We start from the raw sequence: 22447 nt of genomic DNA, 5'->3' as shown, positions 1-22447 counted from the left end.
CCCTTTAGAGGGCCTTCGACCTGTGAGGCGCCCACTTATGACGTAAGAGATATGGGGCGGATTAGGCCAAACAAGAGAGGAAGAGGCGGAGCGATAAATCAGACCCACCCCCAGTAGCTCCGCCCTGGAGCCAGCTAGGACCCGCCCACTGCGCGAAAATGTCCCGAAAGAGGCTGCACCAGCCAGATGGGTCACGGCGGGACAGTCCCGCCCGAGATCTCGCGAGATTTTCAGGCCAATGAAAACCGAAGCGCGGGCCGTGCTGAGCCTGAAGCGCCATTTTGCGCTGGGGCCGCGTCGGGAGGGAGCGGGCCGGTGTCAGCCTGCGGCCTCGCTAACGGGGGGGGAGCAGAGGCTCCCCGAGGCCGTGCCGTTGGGGGCTTGTTCAGTGGCGTACCGCGCTGAGGCAGGGCGGCCGGGATGTGGAGACCCCCGGGGTCGGGGCCCGGCTCTGCCCCAGCCGCCCTGAGGGGAGCCCGGCGGAGGGGCCAGGCCGCGCTTCTCTGTGCCCAGTGATGAGCGGGCCTCCCTCGCTGCGGCGGCGCTCGGCGCCTAGGAGAGCGGGGCCCTGGCAGTCCCTGCGCTAGCTAAGCCCTGAGCCGTTTACCCAGGCGGAAGCCCGGCCGTGGTGACCTTATTTGTGGCCTGTCCGCGTCTGATCGTTACAGGGGATCTGCACCCTGGCAGCCGCTGAAACACCTGGGCTCGGGCCCCTGCCGGCACGTCAGCAGTTACTGACAGGGACTAAGATTGGTAACGTCTGCAAACGGATTGGGTCTCGCTTAAACACGGCCACGTCGCCCAAAGCCATCAGCATAATTGGCACGGAGGTAGCCTCAGTGAAGGAAAAAAAGTTGCATACATCGATTGAGAACAAGCTTCAGATAAACAGCAACAGCGGTTGGGGTTACAGGCACGGGGGTGCAAACTTCCACTGTAAGAGAAAAGCTTAGTGTCCAAGAGGTGGCAACCTCATGCCATTCACCCACAGAGTATCTCCTTCCCCCCCCCCCCGCACAGCCATCTCAAAAGAGGGGGGAGAACATCCATTTAGCTCAGATAAGAAACTAAATACATTACAGAGGTTACATGCAGTTGGAAGTATTAATCTTCGCCACAAGAAAAAGCCCATCTGTATAATGAAATTCTGAAGTTTTTCTGTTTTAGAGCACTGATTAATGCAAGGATAGGGTATGTTACCCTCTCACCTGAAGTAAAGGTAATATTTCTGCTAGGTTTCAGAGTAGCAGCCGTGTTAGTCTGTATTCGCAAAAAGAAAAGGAGTACTTGTGGCACCTTAGAGACTAACAAATTTATTAGAGCATAAGCTTTCGTGAGCTACAGCTCACTTCATCGGATGCATTTGGTGGAAAAAACAGAGGAGAGATTTATATACACACACACAGAGAACATGAAACAATGGGTTTATCATACACACTGTAAGGAGAGTGATCACTTAAGATAAGCCATCACCAACAGCAGGGGGGGGAAGGAGGAAAACCTTTCATGGTGACAAGCAGGTAGGCTAATTCCAGCAGTTAACAAGAATATCAGAGGAACAGTGGGGGGTGGGGTGGGAGGGAGAAATACCATGGGGAAATAGTTTTACTTTGTGTAATGACTCATCCATTCCCAGTCTCTATTCAAGCCTAAGTTAATTGTATCCAGTTTGCAAATTAATTCCAATTCAGCAGTCTCTCGTTGGAGTCTGTTTTTGAAGCATAGCCACTCTTAGGTCTGTGATCGAGTGACCAGAGAGATTGAAGTGTTCCTCCAACTGGTTTTTGAATGTTATAATTCTTGACGTCTGATTTGTGTCCATTCATTCTTTTACGTAGAGACTGTCCAGTTTGGCCAATGTACATGGCAGAGGGGCATTGCTGGCACATGATGGCATATATCACATTGGTAGATGCGCAGGTGAACGAGCCTCTGATAGTGTGGCTGATGTGATTAGGCCCTATGATGGTATCCCCTGAATAGATATGTGGACAGAGTTGGCAACGGGCTTTGTTGCAAGGATAGGTTCCTGGGTTAGTGGTTCTGTTGTGTGGTGTGTGGTTGCTGGTGAGTATTCCCCCCCCCCTGCTGTTGGTGATGGCTTATCTTAAGTGATCACTCTCCTTACAGTGTGTATGATAAACCCATTGTTTCATGTTCTCTGTGTGTGTGTATATAAATCTCTCCTCTGTTTTTTCCACCAAATGCATCCGATGAAGTGAGCTGTAGCTCACGAAAGCTTATGCTCTAATAAACTTGTTAGTCTCTAAGGTGCCACAAGTACTCCTTTTCTTTTTATTTCTGCTAGGGAATTCTGAATTCTTCAGCATTTTTTTCCTCAAAACTAGAGATGAACATTAAAGGTGGTAGACTGAGGTTTTTGTGACATTTAATGTTAAACCAAGACACTCGGAGATAGCTTTGTTTTTTCATGGACTTGATAAGGCATAATTCCTGAAATTAGTATCAAAATTGGTAGCATATGTTGAGTATCTGATGTGTATGAAAACATTAGCTTCTCTATGCACTTTAATTTGGGTTAACAGTTTTAGAATATAACCAACCCTAGAGGCAACTGAAATATAGGATTAACTTTACCATAGTCTGGCAGGTTAAATACCAGTATGTTTATTATGAAAGAGAAAATAGTATAAGAAGATATTTCACAGATGAGACTGTCTGAGAGAAAAAACTTAGACTTTACCTAGATTCAGAGTCATTCAGATGACCAAAAAAGTCATACATTGAGTATTACACAATGTCTGCTGCTAGGTGAGAGGGCCAAATTCCGCTCATATATGGTCAGTGAGGAGTACTCTCATACATCAGGCAAACAGATTTACTTTCAAAAAAGACAACTTTGTAGCAAGCTAATTATAAGCAATTAATTAGCGGTCTCTAGTAATGGTATTTTCATAAAGCACTCAAATTATTTCAAAAGAGCACATTAGATTCTTCAGACGTAAATGCGAACAAGGTTATCCAAATATGTGTAACACTAGTGCACAGAGAATTATGTTTGGTATAAAAAAAGTTAAAGCTAAGTGAAGTTTCAGACAAGCAGAGAACAAGAAATTGCCTCTGGCACTTTCTAAAGAATTTTTTTTAAACTTTAAAAAAAGTTGCATGAACTTTGCACTTATGGACTTCAAGTTTTGCTTGCTGTAAGAAGGGTTTTCCCATGTTCTTATTCCGTTAAACTTCAACTGCATAGAAGGGTTCAGATGCATGGAGCAAATAGCACGTCCCTTAAGAGTTCTTCTGTGGAACTTTGATTGTTACCTAGAAAGAAGAATGTTGGTTAGTTTCCTATATTTGAAGTGTTATTTAGAAGATTCACTTTGTTCCCTTCCCATTGCTCAAGTATAAATACGACAGAAATTAGAACTGGAAGAGACATTAGGTCATCCCCGATTACTGATTATTCCCTGTGGCTCACTCATCCTCCATACTCTAGTTTTAAGTGGATCATGTGGTGCATTTTTACCACAATTTTACAGTCTAACAGAGCTCACTTTTGGAAGGTTTCTGGACTTTCAGTTTAGTAGTTTCCTTTCTTCCAGTATCATCACATGTGTGAAGGTATGGATTCAATCTTGATTTGGATGGAATAGTGGCACTTAAGTAGCACTGCTTGGAGGTCTCCCATTCCAGTAACAAACTACACTCCAGCTATTAAGTGGCTGATTTATAAGTGCACTATTGATATTCAAGCTTGTAGGCAGCACGTGTTCTTCAGAAATGCAGGCTTAATTCCTTCCTCAAATGAGTTCATTACTAGCCCATTCATTCTTTACAATCAAATGCACTTAAAACGGGGGGATTCTAAGAGGTTCCTTCAAAAATCAAATCTAAATATTTGAATTTTTCAAATATTTCTTCAAATAAATCTATTAGTCTTTAAGGTGCCACCGGATTCCTCATTGTTTTTGAGGATATAGACTAACATGACTACCCCCAATACCCCCAATTCAAGAGGTTTCTTGAAGATAGTGTTCAATGGGGCAATAAACTGGAAGTTAGAACAGAACCCAGGATGCCTCAGTTTTACCATTGCCTCACTGTGAGATTTTGAGCCATTCACATATCCTCATTTTACAGGTGAGGAAACCTGAGGTGGAAGTAGCTGTCCCACCTCACATAGGTAGTGAAGTTTGTTTATCATTTGTGAAGTGCTCTGGCATTCTCTAATGAAACATGCTAAGCAAGTGCCACAAGTTTTGTTATTTTAGAAGCATAAAGTTCAGATCTACAAGAATTAAAATGTAAAGTGTTAAATGAAAAGAGGACAGTTCGTGACACTGAATACTGAGGGCCAACTTCCTTCTTCTGGTAGTCTTGTGTCAAACGGTACAAAGCCCATACCTCTAGTGTTTTCCCTAGCACAAACACATTGATACTCACAGTTTTCACTTCTGTATATGCCTCCAGGCCATATTCCCCCAACTCTCGCCCATTCCCAGATGCTTTGTACCCACCAAATGGGGCCTGAGCACCAAACACATCATAACAGTTTATCCTGGAATGGAAACCAAACCTTAGAAGCAGTTTGTCGCTCTAGAGCATCAACAGTACCAAGGACTTTCCATGAAAGTCTCCATGATTAAGGGATGAACATTTCCTCAGATTCAGTTCCAGCAAGTAGTTCACATCTACAAGGATTCTCTCCCACACCCCACCCTTTTGGCCAAGCAGATCCAAAGGAGGCACAGTTCAGCATCCATCAGAGAGTCAGGCAAGAAGGATGTGGGGGGGGAGGGGGGCGGGATGGTGGAAATAAGGTACAACGATGGATCGCTCCTCTGCTGGCTGAGTACTAACTCATCCCCACTGACCCAGGGAGCAAGACAGGGTCAGGAATCCAGTTCAGGTCTCCCACCTGTCAGCACACCAAGCACCAAGATTGCCCTTATCTGGCCACCTTTAAGTACCAACTATCTGCTTACTGCATGCCATTTCTGGAAGGGAACGCAAGATGCTGGTGTTCCAGAGTTTCCACTAGATTCCAGTTTCCACAGTACAGTTCAAGATGTTTTGACCTATATACTAAAAGCCCTGACTACCTTAGACACATCTCTTTGTATTCTGCTGCAGCAGCCAAGACAGCACAAACCTCTCTGCTGACCTAACAGCTTCTAAATTCAAGTGGTAAATGGCTGGGAGTTGGCGAGTTTCCCCCCCCGCGTTGCATCTTCTGACCTAATGCTGGAGCCTGTTCTTCCATCCCACCCAACAAGCCTCTGTCTACTCTTCAAGGCTCATCTGTTTGCACAGATTTTGCCAGAGAAGGTTGGGGATTTTATTAGCGTTTGAGACTTTTGACATTTTGGTTTGGTTTTAGTTTTGTACCTGCATTGAGGTGTACAATAAAACACAGTTTATATATTTAATGAAGGAGGCTGCTTGAATGAGAAAGCCACAGCTTTTAAAAACTCGGGAAGGATTTGGCAATAGAGATCCTGTGTGTAGACTCTTACCAGACAGTTCCAGCCCGCAATGCCTGGGACACGTAGTTTGCTTTGTCAAGATCTTTTGTGAAGACTGCTGCTGCCAGACCATACTTGGAGTTATTTGCTCTCTCAGTGACTTCCTCAATTGTTTTGAACTTCAAGATCTGCATGACTGGTCCAAATATCTGTGAAATCAAAACAGAGCATATATATAAACAAACAAACCATGGCCTAGCCTATAGCTCCAACAAAAGTTACAGGCTTGACGCAGAAACTACTAGGTGAGGTTCTCTGGCCTGTATTATGCAGGAAGTCAGACTAAATTATCTAACTGGTCCCTTCTAGCCTTAAAAATCTATATGAAAAACGTTTCTGCATGATGGCTTGTCCATTTTTCATCTGATTCTAGCAAGAGCTAGAATTCAGATAATCTATGGATTTCTGGTACTTGCAGTCCCTAGCATCAAGAGAGAAAACAAAAAAGAAAGAAGACACTTGGCAGAAATTTAGAGAAAAGAAAGATTTACAAATCAGTTGTTCTGACCTCCTCTGTAGCAATGGTCATGTTGTCCTGCACATCTCCAAAGATGGTCGGCTGGATGAAATAGCCCCTGTCTGCAGCAGGATTGCCACCACAGAGCAGTTTGGCTCCTTCCTGCTTCCCAGTGTTGATGTAGCCAAGGATCTTCTTAAACTGCTCTTCATCTACCTAAGATCAAAAAGAATAGTGATAGGTCAGTTTGATCCTTATGGAGAGAGAAAAGGATTCCAGCACATTCTGGTCTATATACACCAGTTCTTTACATGGAGTTAGGAAGGCATTAATAGAACAACAATGCTGCGTTTAGACAGATTCCGAAGCCAGTCTGTAAGGGCAGAACTTGCTGTATCTAATAGTTTCAGATGGAGTATTTTGAGGTCAAAGTGATTACCTAAGTCAGTTCATTCATCCCCATTTCATTTAGATAACGGGCAAAGGTTAACGCAAGTTAGGCATATGAGTGCCAAGTACCTTTTAGCCTACTGGTTCATGGATACAGTCCCAGGTTTCAATGCACAATCAAGTAGCATCTCAAGAGAAGGAAAACTGATGCTCTCACCTGAGGTCCCTGTTCAGTTTGAGAGTCAAACGGATTTCCAACCACCCTGGACTTGGCTCTCTCAATGCTTCTCTCTACGAACTCATGATACACATCTTCTTGGACATACGTCCGGGATCCAGCACAGCAGCATTGGCCTTGGTTGAAGAATAGGGCAAAGTGGGCTTGCTCAACAGCCCAGTCCACTAGGAAAGAGATGGCAAAAACTCAACAGATGGCTTAGGGGAGAATCTTCCTCATGCCAACAGAAGGGATGTCAGGGCTATGAACTCCCGTCCACACAGTCACTTCATATAGAAGGTTGTGAATGTGGGTCTACATGCTGAATAAGTCTTTATTTAGATCAGATTCTACCCAAACTGCAGTGTCCATTAGAATTTAACCAAATCTGAAAAGTTGTTTTGGATCCAGTGAAATTTCCTTCCCCCATCACCACTTAGAGTGTGCCAGTTTCTTGGCTCAAGTGAGAGGTGCGCACACACACACACACACACACGAGAAATAGGAGCGAGAACAAAGAAAAAATGCAAGAGATTAGAAAGAGGCAGGCACAGTAGTGAAGCAAAACTTAACGGAGGAAAGAATGGGAGGAAATACTACTAAATACAGAAGATAATGAAATAGAGCCAGAAGAATGAGAAAAGGATGTGAGATCTGCAGGAAAAAAACAAAAAGTGTAATTTGTGGGTAAATTAGTTCCCCCATCCCCACCCATGCCCTCTATTGTTTTGTGAGGAAATGCTGATACACCATTTTGGCTGACTCATTGTGTGTACGATACTCCTCCCAAGATGCACTGTGCGCTCTGTAGGACACTAGCCAGGTGGCGCCATCAACAGGAGTCCAGAGAGTCCCTCGGTATAGGAGCTTATGTGGAAATCACTGTTAGAACCTTCCAGCCCTTCCCAAATCCTGGCTGCAAAAAGCCATCCTGAGAGCTACAATTCAAACACTGCACTGAGTTAGTGCTTACTGTCAGCATCAGACATAATGATATTTGGGCTCTTCCCTCCAAGCTCCAGCGTCACCCTCTTCAGGTTACTCTCTGCTGCAGCCTTCTGAATCAGATGCCCAATCTGTATCGGAAGGAGCAGAATCAAGATTAGGAACTAAACACCTCTCAGCTAGTGCTTCCCAAACGGTTAGTGGATGGAAGGTTCCATGTGGGTTGTGAAGGCCCTGGGAGTTGGGGGGCTAGAGAGCAAGCCTGCTCTGCACTCACCCCACAGCAGCAGCTTCTGTCACAATGGAGGGGGTGGCCGGGCCAAATCTGAGTGAATGGCACTTCAACCTGTGCACCACAACGCCCAGAGCGAGAAGCTGGGCCCAGCCCCCCGGGAACAGGAGCTGTCGCCGCGGGGTAAGTGGGGGGCCAGCTCACGCTTCAAATCAAACACCTGCCCCCCCGCCTCCACCTCAGGTCCTTCCCTCCGGCCTGGGATAAGGGTTGTGGTGCCAGGAAAGAAGGTGCTGCTGTGGGAGATCAGAGCCTCCTTGGTGGGGCAAGGAGGCAGTGATGGAAGTGGCGAAGGATGTTGGCCTGTGATTCCACTGTAAAATTTGGACCCTGGGTGGGTCACAAAAAAAAAAAAAAAATACAGTTGGTGGGTCACCTTACTAAAAAGTTTATGAAGCACTGTACTACGCAACTCTAATAGCTGCTCTGTGTTACTCTGATGCCCTCGGATATTGCAGTCGAGGGTCTGATTTTGTCCTAACGCTTTTCAAGCAGCTGGTGCAAGGACATACACCATAAGTAGGAAAGGAAACCATGTTGTTATACTCCATTCTGATTTCATTAAGGAAGTCTAGGCAGTAACAAAAATCAACAGTAATGTCAGACATCAGAACTTCTGACCAAGCAGAGCTGGACACTGATGTACAGCTTGTGTGGATTTGATTTTAGAGAGAGAGACAATTTAAAATCTAGATATTTCAGCAGCTGCAAGAGCTTATTGTGTCACCCGGCCGGGTTACTGGTGTTAGGTATCTGTCAGCAGTTTCCTTGTAATCCCTTCATTGTCTGCATTTTAGCTGAATCATTGAAGTCTGCACAGAGATTAAACTTCACCTAGAAAGAAGCAGCCCAAAGGCAATCTTCTTTAAGAAGAACCATTCCAAAAAGACCACCTGAACAGAGTAAGGCTAAGTGTTGTTACAAATCAGTCCTGCTGCGTTTTTAAAGGAAGGCAAAACAGTTTTTTAGTATTTGATACAGAACATAAATTTTACACAGACCACCAGGCCACCCACATGAGACAGTTGATGGGGATGCAGACATGCTGCGTCTTACCTCAGTGGAGCCAGTGAAGGCCACTTTATCTACTTCCATGTGGGATGCTATGGCAGCCCCTGCAGTGGGCCCATAGCCAGGAACAATATTAACCACCCCTGGTGGGAATCCAGCCTGTAAATTCACCAGCCAAAGAAAACTGATGTTACTTTATTATTCCCTTTACAACTAAAGAGGATCTGTAGCCCTGTCAGTCACACCAACCTCCAATACCCTGCCCCTCAAAAAACAGGGCTCCTTTCCACTTCACTCTCATCCAGGCTGCAGCCTTCTTAGGACTTTGCTAGACCACAGACATCTGCCTCCAGTATCTTAAAGCCAGATTGCCAGTTTAGGTGACCTCTGACTAACTTAAAGGGGCAGCATTCATTTAAGTTCGTTTTGGTTAGTTAGCCCACTGAAGTCCATTGAAAACTCCATCCCCATTCAAAAGCAGAAACTCCTGTATCTGCCAGGGAGAAGGGCAGGGACAGAAAGGACATCTGGTTAGTCTAGATGCTGGAATTTGTTAAAAAACAAAAACAAAACAAAAAAAAACCCCACATCTTTCCTCTTTGGCCATGGCAACTTTTTGCTCTGGCTAATCCTCCCACCACGCCACCCCCACCACCTCATACGGGTTCCTGTAACCCATTCTTTGTGTTGCTGTGTGGTCACAGCACATTGCACAACCACAGATGGAAGTACAAGTGGGAGGTTGAGTCAGAACCAGCTTCTTCTCTCACCTCTTTGATCAGACTGGCCACATAAAGAGCCGTCAGGGGTGTTTGCTCAGCCACTTTCATCACAACCACATTCCCGGTGGCCAAGGCAGGCCCGATTTTCCACGCCTGCATCAGGAGTGGGAAATTCCACTGCAAGACACAAGGAAACCTTCTTGGCTACATTTGAAAACACTGACTCTCCATTTGAATTGTTAGAGAGATGAATGTGGGTCTGACAGATCCCCAGCTTCTGTAGTTGGTTCATCTCCACTGAAGTCACTTTCACCAGCTATGGATCCAACCCTGTATTTGTCTCCCTTTCCATCCTTGTCTTACTAACATCCTGGATTATAAATTTGTGGTTCTCCTTTCGCTATCACAGTCCTTGGTTCATGCGCTGGTAAGAGGGAAGTGCAGAAGTTTAAATTTTGATACAAAAAAAAGTGAAAGCCTTTTCATTGACAATTAAAACAAAACACCTTCCTGAAAACTTATTTAAATGATTCTACATTCTGGGTCTGACCTCTGGCCTTGTCTCTTAGAAGTTTTTATTCATTTCATTACTTATTAATATGTCATCACACCCCGCCACAGGATCCAAGCATCTCACAAATGGATGAGTTTAGTCTCAACGCCCCAGTGAGGTAGAAGAATATTATTCCCATTTACAGGATGTGGAATGGAGCCACAGATTAAGCAAATTGGCCAAGGTCACACTGTCTGAAGCAGAGCTAAGAACCAAACCCAAAACTCCTCATCCCAGTCAAGTGCAGAAACCTCAAGGCCGTCCTTCCTGGGATATACTTGACAAGGATGCAGCATTAACTGCATGCACCTGCATGGCTCATCTGATGGGGGCCAGGAAATAGAAGATTAATTTCCCATAGCTAGAGTTGACTGAACAGGAAAGCTGTTCACTCACTTCTGGAGTCTATCAAATAGTTAGGAACAAAAACAGAAGAGACTAGTAGATAGAGTGAAGAGCTGGGTCTCTGCCTCTCAATATATGCTACTTTTAAAGGAGTGACATATTTTGGGGGATGTCTATTTACAAAGGTTACGTCTAACTTGAAAGTTAGAACCTTAACTGTTGGCAACCAGGCCTCTTCTAATTGCCCACAAGTTGGTTTGAAAGATTGATAGCGAAGTGTCTGCAAGAGCTTGCTTACGGAAATGTTCATGCTAAACTCGCTAACAGATTAAGATTCCAGAATTAAAGGTTTATATCCATCTCCTGCTCATTAGTAGACAAACAAGCACAGTGCATCACAACCATGTCTGATCTCTAACAAGATAATATTTACACACTATTTTATGTCCACAGCAATTCACAGAAATAAGACTAGATACAAATGAAGTTGACCTGACCTATAAGTGTACTGTATAAGTGTACATGAAGTACTTGCGGTAAAGAGGGTTAGAATTCTGTCATTCACAGCTGGATGCACAGAGTCTGGCAATTACATCACGTCTGCTTCATCACTGCCAGAGCAATGTAAAGGACTAATAAGAGTAATTAAAAGGGAAACCATGCTTAGCAGAGGCCAGAAACTTGCATTTTAATGTTACTCTCTATGCCAAAGTGCATTTCTGTGGGCCCATGATACATTTTACTTACCGGGATGATCTGTCCACAGATCCCTACTGGCTCATGTCTTGTGTAACTGAAGAAGTCTCCATCTACGGGAATGGTTTTCCCATGACATTTGTCAGCCCAGCCAGCGTAGTACCTGACAATCACATGGTTTTAATCATTGGTTTAGGACAACGAGTCTCCCACATAGCAATAAGAGTGAACTTTTTTTGACATCTCAGGCAGGGATTCAGACTCTGACCCTGTGGCGGTAAGAGGGAACTACAGAGGCATTGCCCCGCATGACCTAATATAACCTTGCCTGAGACACATGTGGGTCAACAGACTGCTACAAAAAAAATCTTCTGGCTGCAGCGCATGGTGCGCATGCACCCCCACATTTGGAATACATTTCGGGACCACGACTCAAAGAAGAACATGTCTCAAACATGGATTTTAAAAGGGGCCTGGATGCAAAGCCACAACATTGCTAAGAGGCTCAGGTCACCTGAAATCACTTTTTTTTTTTTTTTTTTTTTTTTAATATACAGTGCATTAGGGTTGAGTGAGAGCCCCTTCAAAGCAGTCTAAGCTCAGTTCTCATTGCAAGCTTCACCGGGTACAGGCTTTTTTAGCTCCCAGGTTGGAGTGTCCACCTATGTGACTATGTAACCCACTAATCCAGCATGATTTTTTTTTTGATAGGCAAGTAAAAGATCACTGGCATTCCTTGGTTCCTTATCACTTGGTTCCTTATCATCACAGTGAGGGCTGGCAGAGCAGGTTGTGTGTTCCTCGGCTAATGATTTCATGAGCATCTGGCACAGCTATTAGCAACACGCATTCCGCTGAGCTATGCCACTGAGCTAAGTTCAGCTCAAAACTGGACACGCTCCAAGGACAGGATTCTGCCAGTGTAAAATATTCATCACAGGAAGCCTCCACCCAGCCTCTAGCCAGCACCTGAACACTGGCCCGTCTTCAGACACCAGACTCACAGGCTGGTGTTTTCCTTGCTTTACAGACAGCAAATTGAATACAAACAGCAGAAACAGATTGTTTGGGTCCAGCCAGGACTCACAGCGGCCCATTACCCTTTACGATGAGTTTAACAAGTTCAGAGCGCTCAGATTTGCCAACAGCATCTTTCAGGGTTGGTATGTGGCTTTAGGAAGGCAGGATTTGGAGATGCGCATTCCAGGGCCATACTGAGGAAGCAGCTGACTGCACTAGCCTGGCTGAACTGATTAAAAGTGAGTCACTGGCTCGGGGTGCATTTCACCCAGCCGCAGGCCAACTGGACGGGACACAGGCTGCCATCAGGTCAGATCAAGTCTAACCAGTTAGCATGCTCAAATTACAGCAGCACCCAGACAGGAATTCCCATCACACAGCAACATTTGCAGATCTCCAGCTACCACAGATAAGCTGAATGCCAGACTTCATAGCACTTCGCACTGATTTGCTCTCCTTGTTGCATGAAGTAAACAAACTCCTACCTGATGCATTTGGTTACCATGTCCAGATCCACTAAGTAGGCGATGGAGTACGGTTTGCCATTATCCAGAGTTTCCAGCTCCTACAAAAAGAGTTACAAACTCATATTTGGATAGTCCCAGCCCCAACTCCCAGTCACAGCCCATGGTGAGCGTGACTCTGGGTTTGCTCTTTGGACAGGTTCCACATTTAGCTCTTCCTACCTAGCCCCAAATGCCCGACACTGCAAAGACTCCCTCCCACTCCTTCCTTGCATAGGCTATGGCTCTTTTGGAGGGTGAAAGGGACTGATCCAAGGTCCTCTTCTCCCCTCTCCTAGGGCAGAGTATACAGACCCCACAGCTATTCCAGACTCCAGGCTGAAGACCTGAGCTTGGATCACCCCATGCTGCAGCACACGGAGCTGTCAGACCATCAGACACCCCAAAGGACAGAGTCTGGACATTCCCCACTAATTCCCCCATTCCTTTCCCCACTAATGAGACAGAGCGGTGTAGTCGTGATCAATATCATCATGCCTGTGAGCGGTAGGTCGGGGAAGCAATGGGGCTGCGGGCCCTTGGCTGGGCTAGATGGGTTTGTTTCAGTGTGTATCACACTAACAGCAGCATGCCGCGAGGCTTCACTCAGTGAGACTCTTAGAGTGAAAGTCTGCTCTCAGTGAAACCAGGCTAGCTCCCTGGTCTTTGACAGTGCAAGATTCAGAGCAGTGCAAGAGCAGAACTGGCCGATAGGCTGCAAGGCCCTTCTAGCAGAAGTCATGCCTGCTCCATGCTCAGAGCACTCAGTCAAGGTGGAGAAAGAGCCTCCGGCATCTGCTGGTTCAGAGGGTTCCAAGCCTGGGCTGTAGCCACTGCCGACAGGAACAAGCAGTCGGGTCCTTTCTTTGCTCTGACTGCAGGAACGGGTTGCCGGACATGAGGAGTGCCTTGTTTACCCTTCATGCCCCAAACAGCGCTGCCATTAGTGCATACAGCCAGCTCTTCCCACCCGACTTGGCAGCTCCCTTTTACACATGCAGCCAAGTGAGCTCCCCTCCCTCTGAGACGGCCGTATCCACCTCTGGCGACACTGCCAGAATCCCTCCCATACCCAGCTGAACCAGATCGGCAGTGCCCAGCAGACAGCTTTATTAGACTGCACCACCCCAGAGAGGCCAGACAGTACATCCAGGGAGCGCAATACGCACGGCCAGGTAGGCCCGGTCTCTCTCAATCAGGTCGGCGAGGCGGAGCAGCAGCTTCCCCCGGTGAGAGGCGTCCATCCGCCTCCAAGGCGAGCCCAGCTGGAAGGCCGCCTTGGCTGCCCGCACGGCCTTGTCCACATCCGCCTGAGGAGGAAACCAGACAGAGGGGCTGAGTGGACAGCGCTCCCCGCCCCCAGCGCCTACCTGAGGTTGAATGGAAGAGGCTGTACTCGGAGGGACAAATAAATTAGAGGGGTTGGCGAGAAGTGGCCCAGGAGAAAGACAGAGGAAGCTGCAGTGCAGCCTGCACTAGGAGTCAGGACTTTCTGGGTCCCCGGCACATGTTCTAAGCTGTACACTTGGTTTCTACACTAGGTCCCTGTGCCAGGTTAGTCCAGTGATGTTCGCTTTGGGGTTAACACTGACCCATCTCCCAGGGCAGTGGGAGGCTGAGTGCTGTGTGTAGCAGCGCCATACTCCAAGTCACGGCATAGGCAGGGGGACAAAACCCTGTGTGCCTCATCACATCCTTATATTAGCCTGGAAAATGGGATCCTTCCTCTGCCCTAATGCAGAGGTACTGGGCAAAACCTCGTTGGCGGAAGTGCTGACGCTCAGGAGCCAGCAGCCACGCAGTCTGGCCACCTTCGCCCTCGCTGGAAGGAGAGATGGTCCCCTACGTCAGTGTCTTGGACTACAGGAGGGGACTGCTCTGGCACTAGGGGGGTAGGTGCCAGCCTGTTCTGATTTCCCCCCTCTGGCTCAGTTGAAGGGAGTGGTGGGTCCCATCCCCAGGAGTTGGATAATTCCCCATCAGCACTGCCAAACACTGGCACTACAGTGGATAATTCACAAACTTCATGCAACTAAAATAAACCCTCGCCCTTCAAAATACAGCTGCCAGCCCCTGGCTGAGAAGGTCGCTGGATTGTGGGAGGGAACAGAATGTCCATCCAAGCGACACCAGAGAGCACCTGTTGTCTCCTTGATAAAACCAGAGGGCATCTTTCATACATGAAAAGCCCTGCTGTCAGCCGATCCTCTGCAGGCTGAAGTCTGATTCCTGCCAGTGGGGATTTTGCAGAGTCACTGTTTGCTGATGCAGCTGTAGCCTGCCCAGCACTGCATGCTACATTCAGAGATAACATTATGAAATTATATTTGAAAAGAGTGGGTGTAATGGGCTAAACAAAGATCACCACATAAAGGCTGCTGTCCTGGATAAAGCCAAGCATGTTTACACTAGGCATATTTCAATGGTAGTATCTGCTGGGCTAATATTTACTTTAGATCCCCTGGCAATGCAGGACGGAGGGGGGGGGGAGGAAAGAGGGGTGTGACTTCTGAAGTTTCTTTAGTTGGATTTGTTTAGGTTTAGCATGGCTGATTCAATTTAGAATCCAGTATCTCTCTATTTTATGGTGTTTAGTGTTTCTAGTCAGTTCCCATTTTTGGTGTACACACCAACCTAAAGAAGCTGACAACCAGGGCATGCAGAAATCCAAGTGATTTCCTCCCCCTCCTCTGACAACAGCATAAATCGACCAGTTTGGAGAAGAAGGTTGGCCTTGTAGTTAAGGCACTGAATAGGGACTCAGGAGATCTGGGTTCAATCCTTGGCCCTGCCTGGACTCCAAGCAACCACGGATGAGTCACTTCATCTTTCTGTGCCTCGATTTCCTACTTGTAAAAATCCAGAGAATTCTTCTCGTGTCTTTCTAGACTATAAGCTCTTTGGAAGAGTCTCTGTTCCTGTAATCATATGTAGAGCATGTAGTACATCAGGGTCTTTAGGCACTACTGCAATACGAGGCACTCGGTGTGATCAGGACCCTTTCGTTCTGCTGATAAACACCCATCCATTCCATTTCACTGGGACCCCTCCAAGCATCCAGTCCTGTTTTACAGCACCTGGTCACGTACACAGCCCTCTGGCACATGCCAGTGCTGGCTTCTGTCCTTTCCTGGGTAGGAACATTCTACAAAGACTGATCACAACACTGGGAGCTCAGCCCGTTCTTCACCACCCCTCTGCCATTCTAATCCAGGTTCTGATGTTTACTCATTGGTGGCCTTGAGTTACTTCCCCTTTCTGCCTCAGTCTCCCAGTGTTCAAAATGGGGGGAAACAGCCATTTTTCTGGGATAGGGCAGAAAATAGTAAAGCACCATATAACAGCTAAGTTTCCTCACTGCCTGTTTTGCTCCTAATCAAAGGTAGGAAGCCAAGCAAAGCGAGAGAGTTTTATTGTGCTTTTGGGGGAACCCAAATGAATAGGAAAGCAACACTGACACTTCTTTATATACAGTAAATGTAGCAGTTTACCATAACATGGAGTTCAGGCACTTGCAGGATAAAGGACAGAGAGCAAACATGTTTCTGGACAGGGGTTATAAAGAGACATGCACATGATCTCTTTTTATGCCATGATTTTGTAAGTCAATACCTATCAGTCTCGGAGATCTTATAGGGATAGTGTTTACCTTGTCTCCCTCAGCAACCTGGCAGATAACTTCCCCCGTTGCTGGGTTGACAGAAGGGAACGTTTTCTTGCTGACTGCATCATGCCATTCATTGTTTATGAAAATCTGCAATTCAAAAAAAGAGAGAGACTTCAGTATTCAGGCCTGAGAATCATCTAATCTGGAACCTCTCTATTGTTTGGTGCTGGGCTTACCAGGAAGCCAGAAGCACAGCTCTGCACCTTAAGCAGTTCAAATTAAATGTGTGCGACTCTTCACATCATGTTTAACATGCAAAACACTAGAGAGTCATAGAAAAGCTACAGGCCTCCAGGGCTTTTAAAAAGAAAACCCATCAGACATGTGCCACCTGCAAAAGGTTTCTGAGGAGCAGCCATTAAGCCTTACACAGCGAACCTCACAGCATTTTGGATCAGGCAAAATTGCGCGGGAAGGGAAGAATCCATAGTCAAGCGTCGAGTCAGGACAGCATCAAAACCCCTCATTCTAGGGAGATAATCTGACCAGTGCATGATCCACATAAGACACAGCTGCAGCCACTGGGACCCCATAACAACAGACTCCACCCTGTGCTAGACTCTTGTGCAACTGTACTATTTTGCAGACATCCCAGCCCACAAATATACCCCTTGGGAGTGAGGCAGAGAATCCCTCCAGGCCCCTGGATACCAGAACAATGAGAGTGGTATCTCTACTAGATCAGTGGACAGATCTCACTCAGCCACCTCTGCCAGAGACCCCAGGGCATGCTTGGCCATTCCTCCTGACAAAACAAGCTAGCAAGCAGAGGGAACAGCACCCACCGGAAAGACCTTCTGCTTATTGAAAAAAGGCATCTTCCTTCCCTCCCCCCAGTTCTAAACATTTTGTAAAACTAGAGTAAATAGGAGCAGAGTGGGCAGGGCGAGGGCAGGCGACAACCAGAGCAAGACACAAGCCACCAGGAAAGAGAACAAAATATGCCCTTATTGAGCTTGTTTATTTGTGTTCCTTCCAGTCCTACAATTCTATGCCCAGCTAGGGCTCCAGGATATACACAAGGCAGGGCCTTAGGTTGTGCGTGTCCTCCTCCATCCTGGCCACTGTGACATTCAGATCAACACCTCCAGTCCAAAACGCAGCTACCAAGTTTTGCAACAGCTACCTATTCAATGGCAGGATCTTACTCTTGCCCTGGGTAACGTATAGGAATAGGGCCGTACTCCTTTCAATAGGGAGTGTGCCCTCCGTCAAGTCACTACTTTCCTCAGTGTTTCAGAAGCCACCAGCCCTCTGCCAGAGCCACAAGGTTTACACGTAGCTTGCACATTGCGTACAGTGAGTAGACACAGATATTTGGACCTCACTTGCCCATGTGGGTTCTTCATATTACATATGTTGTGTAACAAGCAAGAGACAACTCCTTCCCCCTCCTGTTTGCCATACTCACTTGTTCTATCTTGTCTCAAATTAGACTAAGATCCAGAGGGCAGGAACCGTGTCTACTCTGCTCGTCAGGGTGGATAAAAATCAATGATTTAAAACAAAACAAAAAAAATCGGATTTTTTCTAATTTAAATCAGATTTTTTTGATAAAATGCTTTTTGAGGAAAAAACCTATCTAAAGATAGTTTGAATTAAGATACATTATAGCTCAAAGATATCTCATCATGGTATAGGGATTATAAATTCTAATTCTATAGTATGAGACAATATATTCATGTAATGTTTAAGAAAAGTTTTATAAATGAGTTCCAATAGTTCATGGATTAGGAACCCAATTGTATGGGTTCCACTGGCTTCTGTATAGAAAGATTAACCTAAATAATCTATCTACCAATGGGACTCAGTGCTCAGTCTAGAAGATACCATCAGAGATGCTTAGTTTTGCAGTACTCAAACTGTGGATTTGTGTCTCCAGAGGTAACGTGCTTGTTAACAACAAAAATGTTTTAAATAAATAAATAAATAAATAAATATATATATAGAGGTGAGAAATAACAGACCTCAGCTCTATTGATCCACTGCAAATTTGTGTACACAGAGTCAATCCCTTACCTCTCTCTAAAAGTGCAAAGTTTCAAAAAGTTGAATGAATAGAAGATTGTTGGGGGCAAGATCTGGACAAGGAGAAGAAGTCTGGAGATAAATGTGAGAAGTGAGGGACATATAATATTTTAACAAAATAAGCGCGTGTTTGCTGTTGAAGAAAAAAATCCAGACTCCATAACGTTGTTGTTTTAGTTAAATAAAACAATTTAAATGTATGTCCGGTGACGTTCTCCTCCTAATACAACATGGCAAGAAAATCCTCCAAATATTAATGATTAACCTGTTGAATTGGAGATAGTTCACCTCCCAATGACTTCATAAATATCAGCTTCAATTACCTTTGGTAAATGAAAGAACCAAACAATCATTCATTTTCTGATATAGCTGTAAAACTAATCTGAAAAAGTTTTCAAAATAAATCACTGTTTAAAAATGTATAGTGTGTACCTTCTAAAAATGAAATCTACATCTATCTCTGAGTTGTGAAGAATATGTATTAAGGTGATGATAACCATCAAGAGTGCACTTTTATGTAGACAACCATGATTAAATCGAGTCTTCCTGACTAGTGATTTAAATCAAATCTACCCTGCTGCTCGTACAGCAAGTATAATAAACACAGGTAACACAATGGAACCCCACTCCTGATCAGGCTTTTTACACGTGTTCTAATCACAACTGCCTAGTTTGTTTAGCTTAACATCAGAGTTTGGCAGCTGTATGCTGTTTTAAGCAAGGATACAACACTCCTCCCGCTCCATTGCGTTTCCCACACTTGCCAGTTTGCAATGCGCTTCAGAGCTGGTTCCTTGGATCTTGATCTGCAGACTCAGTGCCATTTAGGCCTTAGTTTATAAACAATTTTTCCATATAAAATCTTGCCCCCCCCCCCCCCCGCATGATTCCCATTAGAACTAGAGAAGAAGCAGTCTTAAACACAGACTCAGTGTTTTAGCCAGTGAGGACATATTCATGCAACTCCTAATGACATTATAAAGCAAACTGGCACCTTGGTGCTTCAGTAGGTTGCCAGATTCAAGAATTACAGCTTTCATTTAGGAAGGTTTCAGGATGTATTTACTAATGTACATCACTAAAGTCTCTCAATTCCCCCTCACTGCTCAGTTAGCAATGGCTACTGCTGTCCCTTCACACAATCTCCCCACCACTAGGGCAAGATTTTTCTCTGCAGCTCCTGCTATCTGGAACAACCAAGTATGACCCACTGTGGTCAAAAGAAAAGGAGTACTTGTGGCACCTTAGAGACTAACAAATTTATTAGAGCATAAGCTTTCGTGAGCTACAGCTCACTTCATCGGGTTTCTGCCTCATCCACTCTAGCTTCATGTCTTTTCTAGACATTGGTTTGCTATTCTGATGGGAGCATTACAGAAAAGCCCCACTCAGGAGCCTGGCTGCACTGTGCTAGGCACTAGGGCCACAAACTATTCCAGACAATCCCTGATCTGAGGATCTGTAAAATGTTTGTCTTTTTTAAAAAAAGGAAGCCCAGTTTCTCTCTGTTGTTACTGTAGCTTTGTCAGAGCGACACGGGACATAGTTTGCATGAGAGACTCAACCCTAGCATAGCTGTCACATTAACTGAGGTGAGAGGTCTTTCAGAAGCCAAAGGCAGGCACCCAAAGCAAAGACCACAGCACTTTTATCAGAGTGATGGTGCACAGTAAGCGAAAGCAAGCTAATTCCCCATAAAAGCAACTGATTCATCTACACTTGTTATTCAAAAGCAGTGATGCAACAGTTGTAAGACTGTACTTGTCCAGGGCCTCATCACATTTCATTTTTCCTCATTAGAGCTGACCAAACAGCATTCCCTGAGATAACAGTGAAGGAAGAGTAGATGATAGTCTAGGCAAAACAACATCCGATGAAGTGAGCTGTAGCTCACAAAAGCTTATGCTCTAATAAATTTGTTAGTCTCTAAGGTGCCACAAGTACTCCTTTTCTTTTTGCGAATACAGACTAACACGGCTGCTACTCTGATACCCAGGTTGCATGCTAAATCCTAGCCAATGATTGACTTGTTTTCTGTCTGGTTATTTGCACCGGTGACAGCAAATGATCTAATTAAGTGTAGAACCCAGTGACCCTCATAACTCAGCTTGAATTTACACAAACACACACAGAGTGGAGGACAACTTGCTTTATTGGCCAGATTCAGGAATCGATTGCATTGCTTGTGAAGGCCAATAGACTCTAAATTACTTGTATTAAGAACAGTTGGGATGGGTTCTTTTTGTTTTTTAAAAGAATGTCTTGCAACGAAAGACATAGCATTTAAATGCTCTGCAGGCCTGTTCTGTTCAGCTTCCTGCTCACCACCAATAAAGAAGTGGTATTATTCTGACTGTATTATATTTGCCTTGTAGCATTTACATCCCAGCCACTGCAGCTGTAGGCTCGTACATGAGAACCCGAGAGTAACTTGACTTTCGTTATAAAAAGTCAAACTTCACATTAATGTAGTTTAACCTAATCCCAGGTGTTAATAAAGCAGGTAAGGAAGCTTTTAAAATGAGGTTTGGCAGTGCCCGTTTATGTACACAGGGTGATCAAATACAGGTGCCTTGGTAAACAACATTAATCCATGAAGAATAAGTAGTTTCAGAGAGCGGTTAATCTACAGTGCTGTGTGCTGTCATCCTAGCTTTCTGTGGCACAGTCTTTCCAGCACCATGCAAAGAGAGATTATTTTGGAGTTTGTCCCCACTACAGGAGGCGGGTTTCAGTTTGCTTTGCACTTGGTATTTGCACAACCCTTTGTAGACGACAGGTTACCGAGGCAAGCGAACTATTATATACCCCTCCACTTGTGGCACTTTGGGAACTGACAGCATTTAGGGACTTGCAAATTTGTTCCACCCTTAGCACATCACGATGCAGGTTGCAAATGCCAGGCCAGTACCATGGCATTGTTTTTACTTTAAAAACAACCCCCCACAATAAGGCAGCCGTGACAGCAGGCTCATTGCAGCACAGGACAAAACGCAGCGAGTCTGTTGCTTGCAGAGCGGGCAGACGGCCTGACTGCGAAAAAGGGAACATTTCTGAGGTCTCTTTTTTATTAGAGGGTTGGTCAGACAGTCGCGCCACAACTTTTGAGAACATCGTTTACTGCTGCCATAGAGGAGTCTCCAGACACAACTTTCTTAGCTACAAGTGCATGAAACAGCTGGCGAGGCGGACTCTGCCTGACCAAGGATGTGAAACCTGGACCCTCAGATTAGGTGTTTGATACGCTACCAACTGAGCTAGGTGAATCTGGGTTTGCCCTAAGGGGCCAAGTCACAAGGAGGGCGGTTTGATGGTCCACTGCATGCACCCGATGAGGCGAGCTGGAGCTCAGGAAAGCTTATGCTCCGATACATTTTGCCACAAGTCCTCCTGCTCCTTCCGCGGATGCGGCCTAACCCGGCTGCTGCTCCGAAACCTCTCGGGGGCTGAGCTATAAGCGTGAGAGCAGCGCGGCACTGGGGGTCCTGGGCGGGCTGGCAGGGAGGAGAGGCCCCCAGGGCCGGCTGGGCCGCGGTTGCTGGTGCCAAGGCTGCCGCAGAGGGGTGGAAATGCCACCGCGCCCGCCCAGGCGGGGATCCCCGGGGCGCAGCGGCCTCCGTGCTCGGCGAGCCCGACCTCCGGCCGGGGCCCGCCGGGCAGGGGCTCCGCCGCCGCCCAGCCCCGCGGTGCGTCCCCCCGGGGGCCCGCGCCCCGCCAGCCCCGGCCCCTCGCGGCTGCAGGGCTCCCGTCCGGGGGCTGCAGAGGGGCCGGGGCCGGGGCCGGGGCCCCCCCTACCTTGTTGTAGGCGACCTCCGGGCGGGGGTTGGGGGCGGGAATCGCGGAGGCAGCGGCCGAGAAGCGGCTGCCGAGCTGGGCCGGAGCCGCCCGGCCCCACCGCCGGCAGCCCAGCGCGGCCGCACGCAGCATCCTGGCGCGGGGGAGTCGCAGGCCCGCGGGGGGAGCCGCTGAGGCAGCCGCGGGGGCGCGGCCGAGCGGCCCGAGCCCCGCCCAGCGGCCCCGGGGCTGGGGGTGGGTCCGGGCCCCGGCTCCGGCTCCGGCTCCGGCGGCCTCCGTCCTGCCGCGCCGGGCCCCGCTGGAGCCGAGGGTCTGTTTGC

At 46.6% G+C, this 22447-nt stretch overlaps 1 protein-coding gene and 1 long non-coding RNA gene across 4 annotated transcripts; one reads left to right on the top strand and one right to left on the bottom strand.

Moving 5' to 3' along the window:
- The first annotated feature begins 176 nt into the window (after window positions 1-176).
- On the top strand, window positions 177-2843 carry LOC122456783. The gene is made up of 2 exons (XR_006275842.1): window positions 177-1235; window positions 2309-2843. It is a non-coding gene; the product is annotated as an uncharacterized LOC122456783 (long non-coding RNA).
- ALDH2 (aldehyde dehydrogenase 2 family member) lies at window positions 2606-22373 on the bottom strand. 3 transcript variants are annotated; one of them, XM_038373590.2, is made up of 13 exons: window positions 22128-22373; window positions 16287-16391; window positions 13807-13947; window positions 12620-12699; window positions 11166-11277; window positions 9569-9697; window positions 8844-8957; window positions 7524-7626; window positions 6551-6735; window positions 5995-6159; window positions 5478-5635; window positions 4405-4519; window positions 2606-3282 (listed from the first exon to the last, which is right to left on the bottom strand). In XM_038373590.2, the coding sequence occupies exons 1-13, from the start codon at window positions 22257-22259 to the stop codon at window positions 3250-3252; spliced, it is 1572 nt and encodes a 523-aa protein (XP_038229518.1). In that variant the 5' UTR covers window positions 22260-22373; the 3' UTR covers window positions 2606-3249. The 3 variants fall into 3 exon arrangements, with proteins under 3 accessions (XP_038229518.1, XP_043353844.1, XP_038229520.1); XM_043497909.1 differs by lacking the exon at window positions 8844-8957 and having other exon boundaries at window positions 22128-22291; XM_038373592.2 differs by lacking the exon at window positions 4405-4519 and having other exon boundaries at window positions 3159-3282; window positions 22128-22291.
- Window positions 22374-22447: the final 74 nt, after the last annotated feature.

Source organism: Dermochelys coriacea, chromosome 15 (assembly GCF_009764565.3).
Source record: "Dermochelys coriacea isolate rDerCor1 chromosome 15, rDerCor1.pri.v4, whole genome shotgun sequence".
In the NCBI taxonomy this organism is placed as follows: domain Eukaryota; kingdom Metazoa; phylum Chordata; order Testudines; family Dermochelyidae; genus Dermochelys; species Dermochelys coriacea.
Note: the sequence above shows the minus strand (reverse complement) of the source record. Positions and strands in the feature narration are given on the sequence as shown.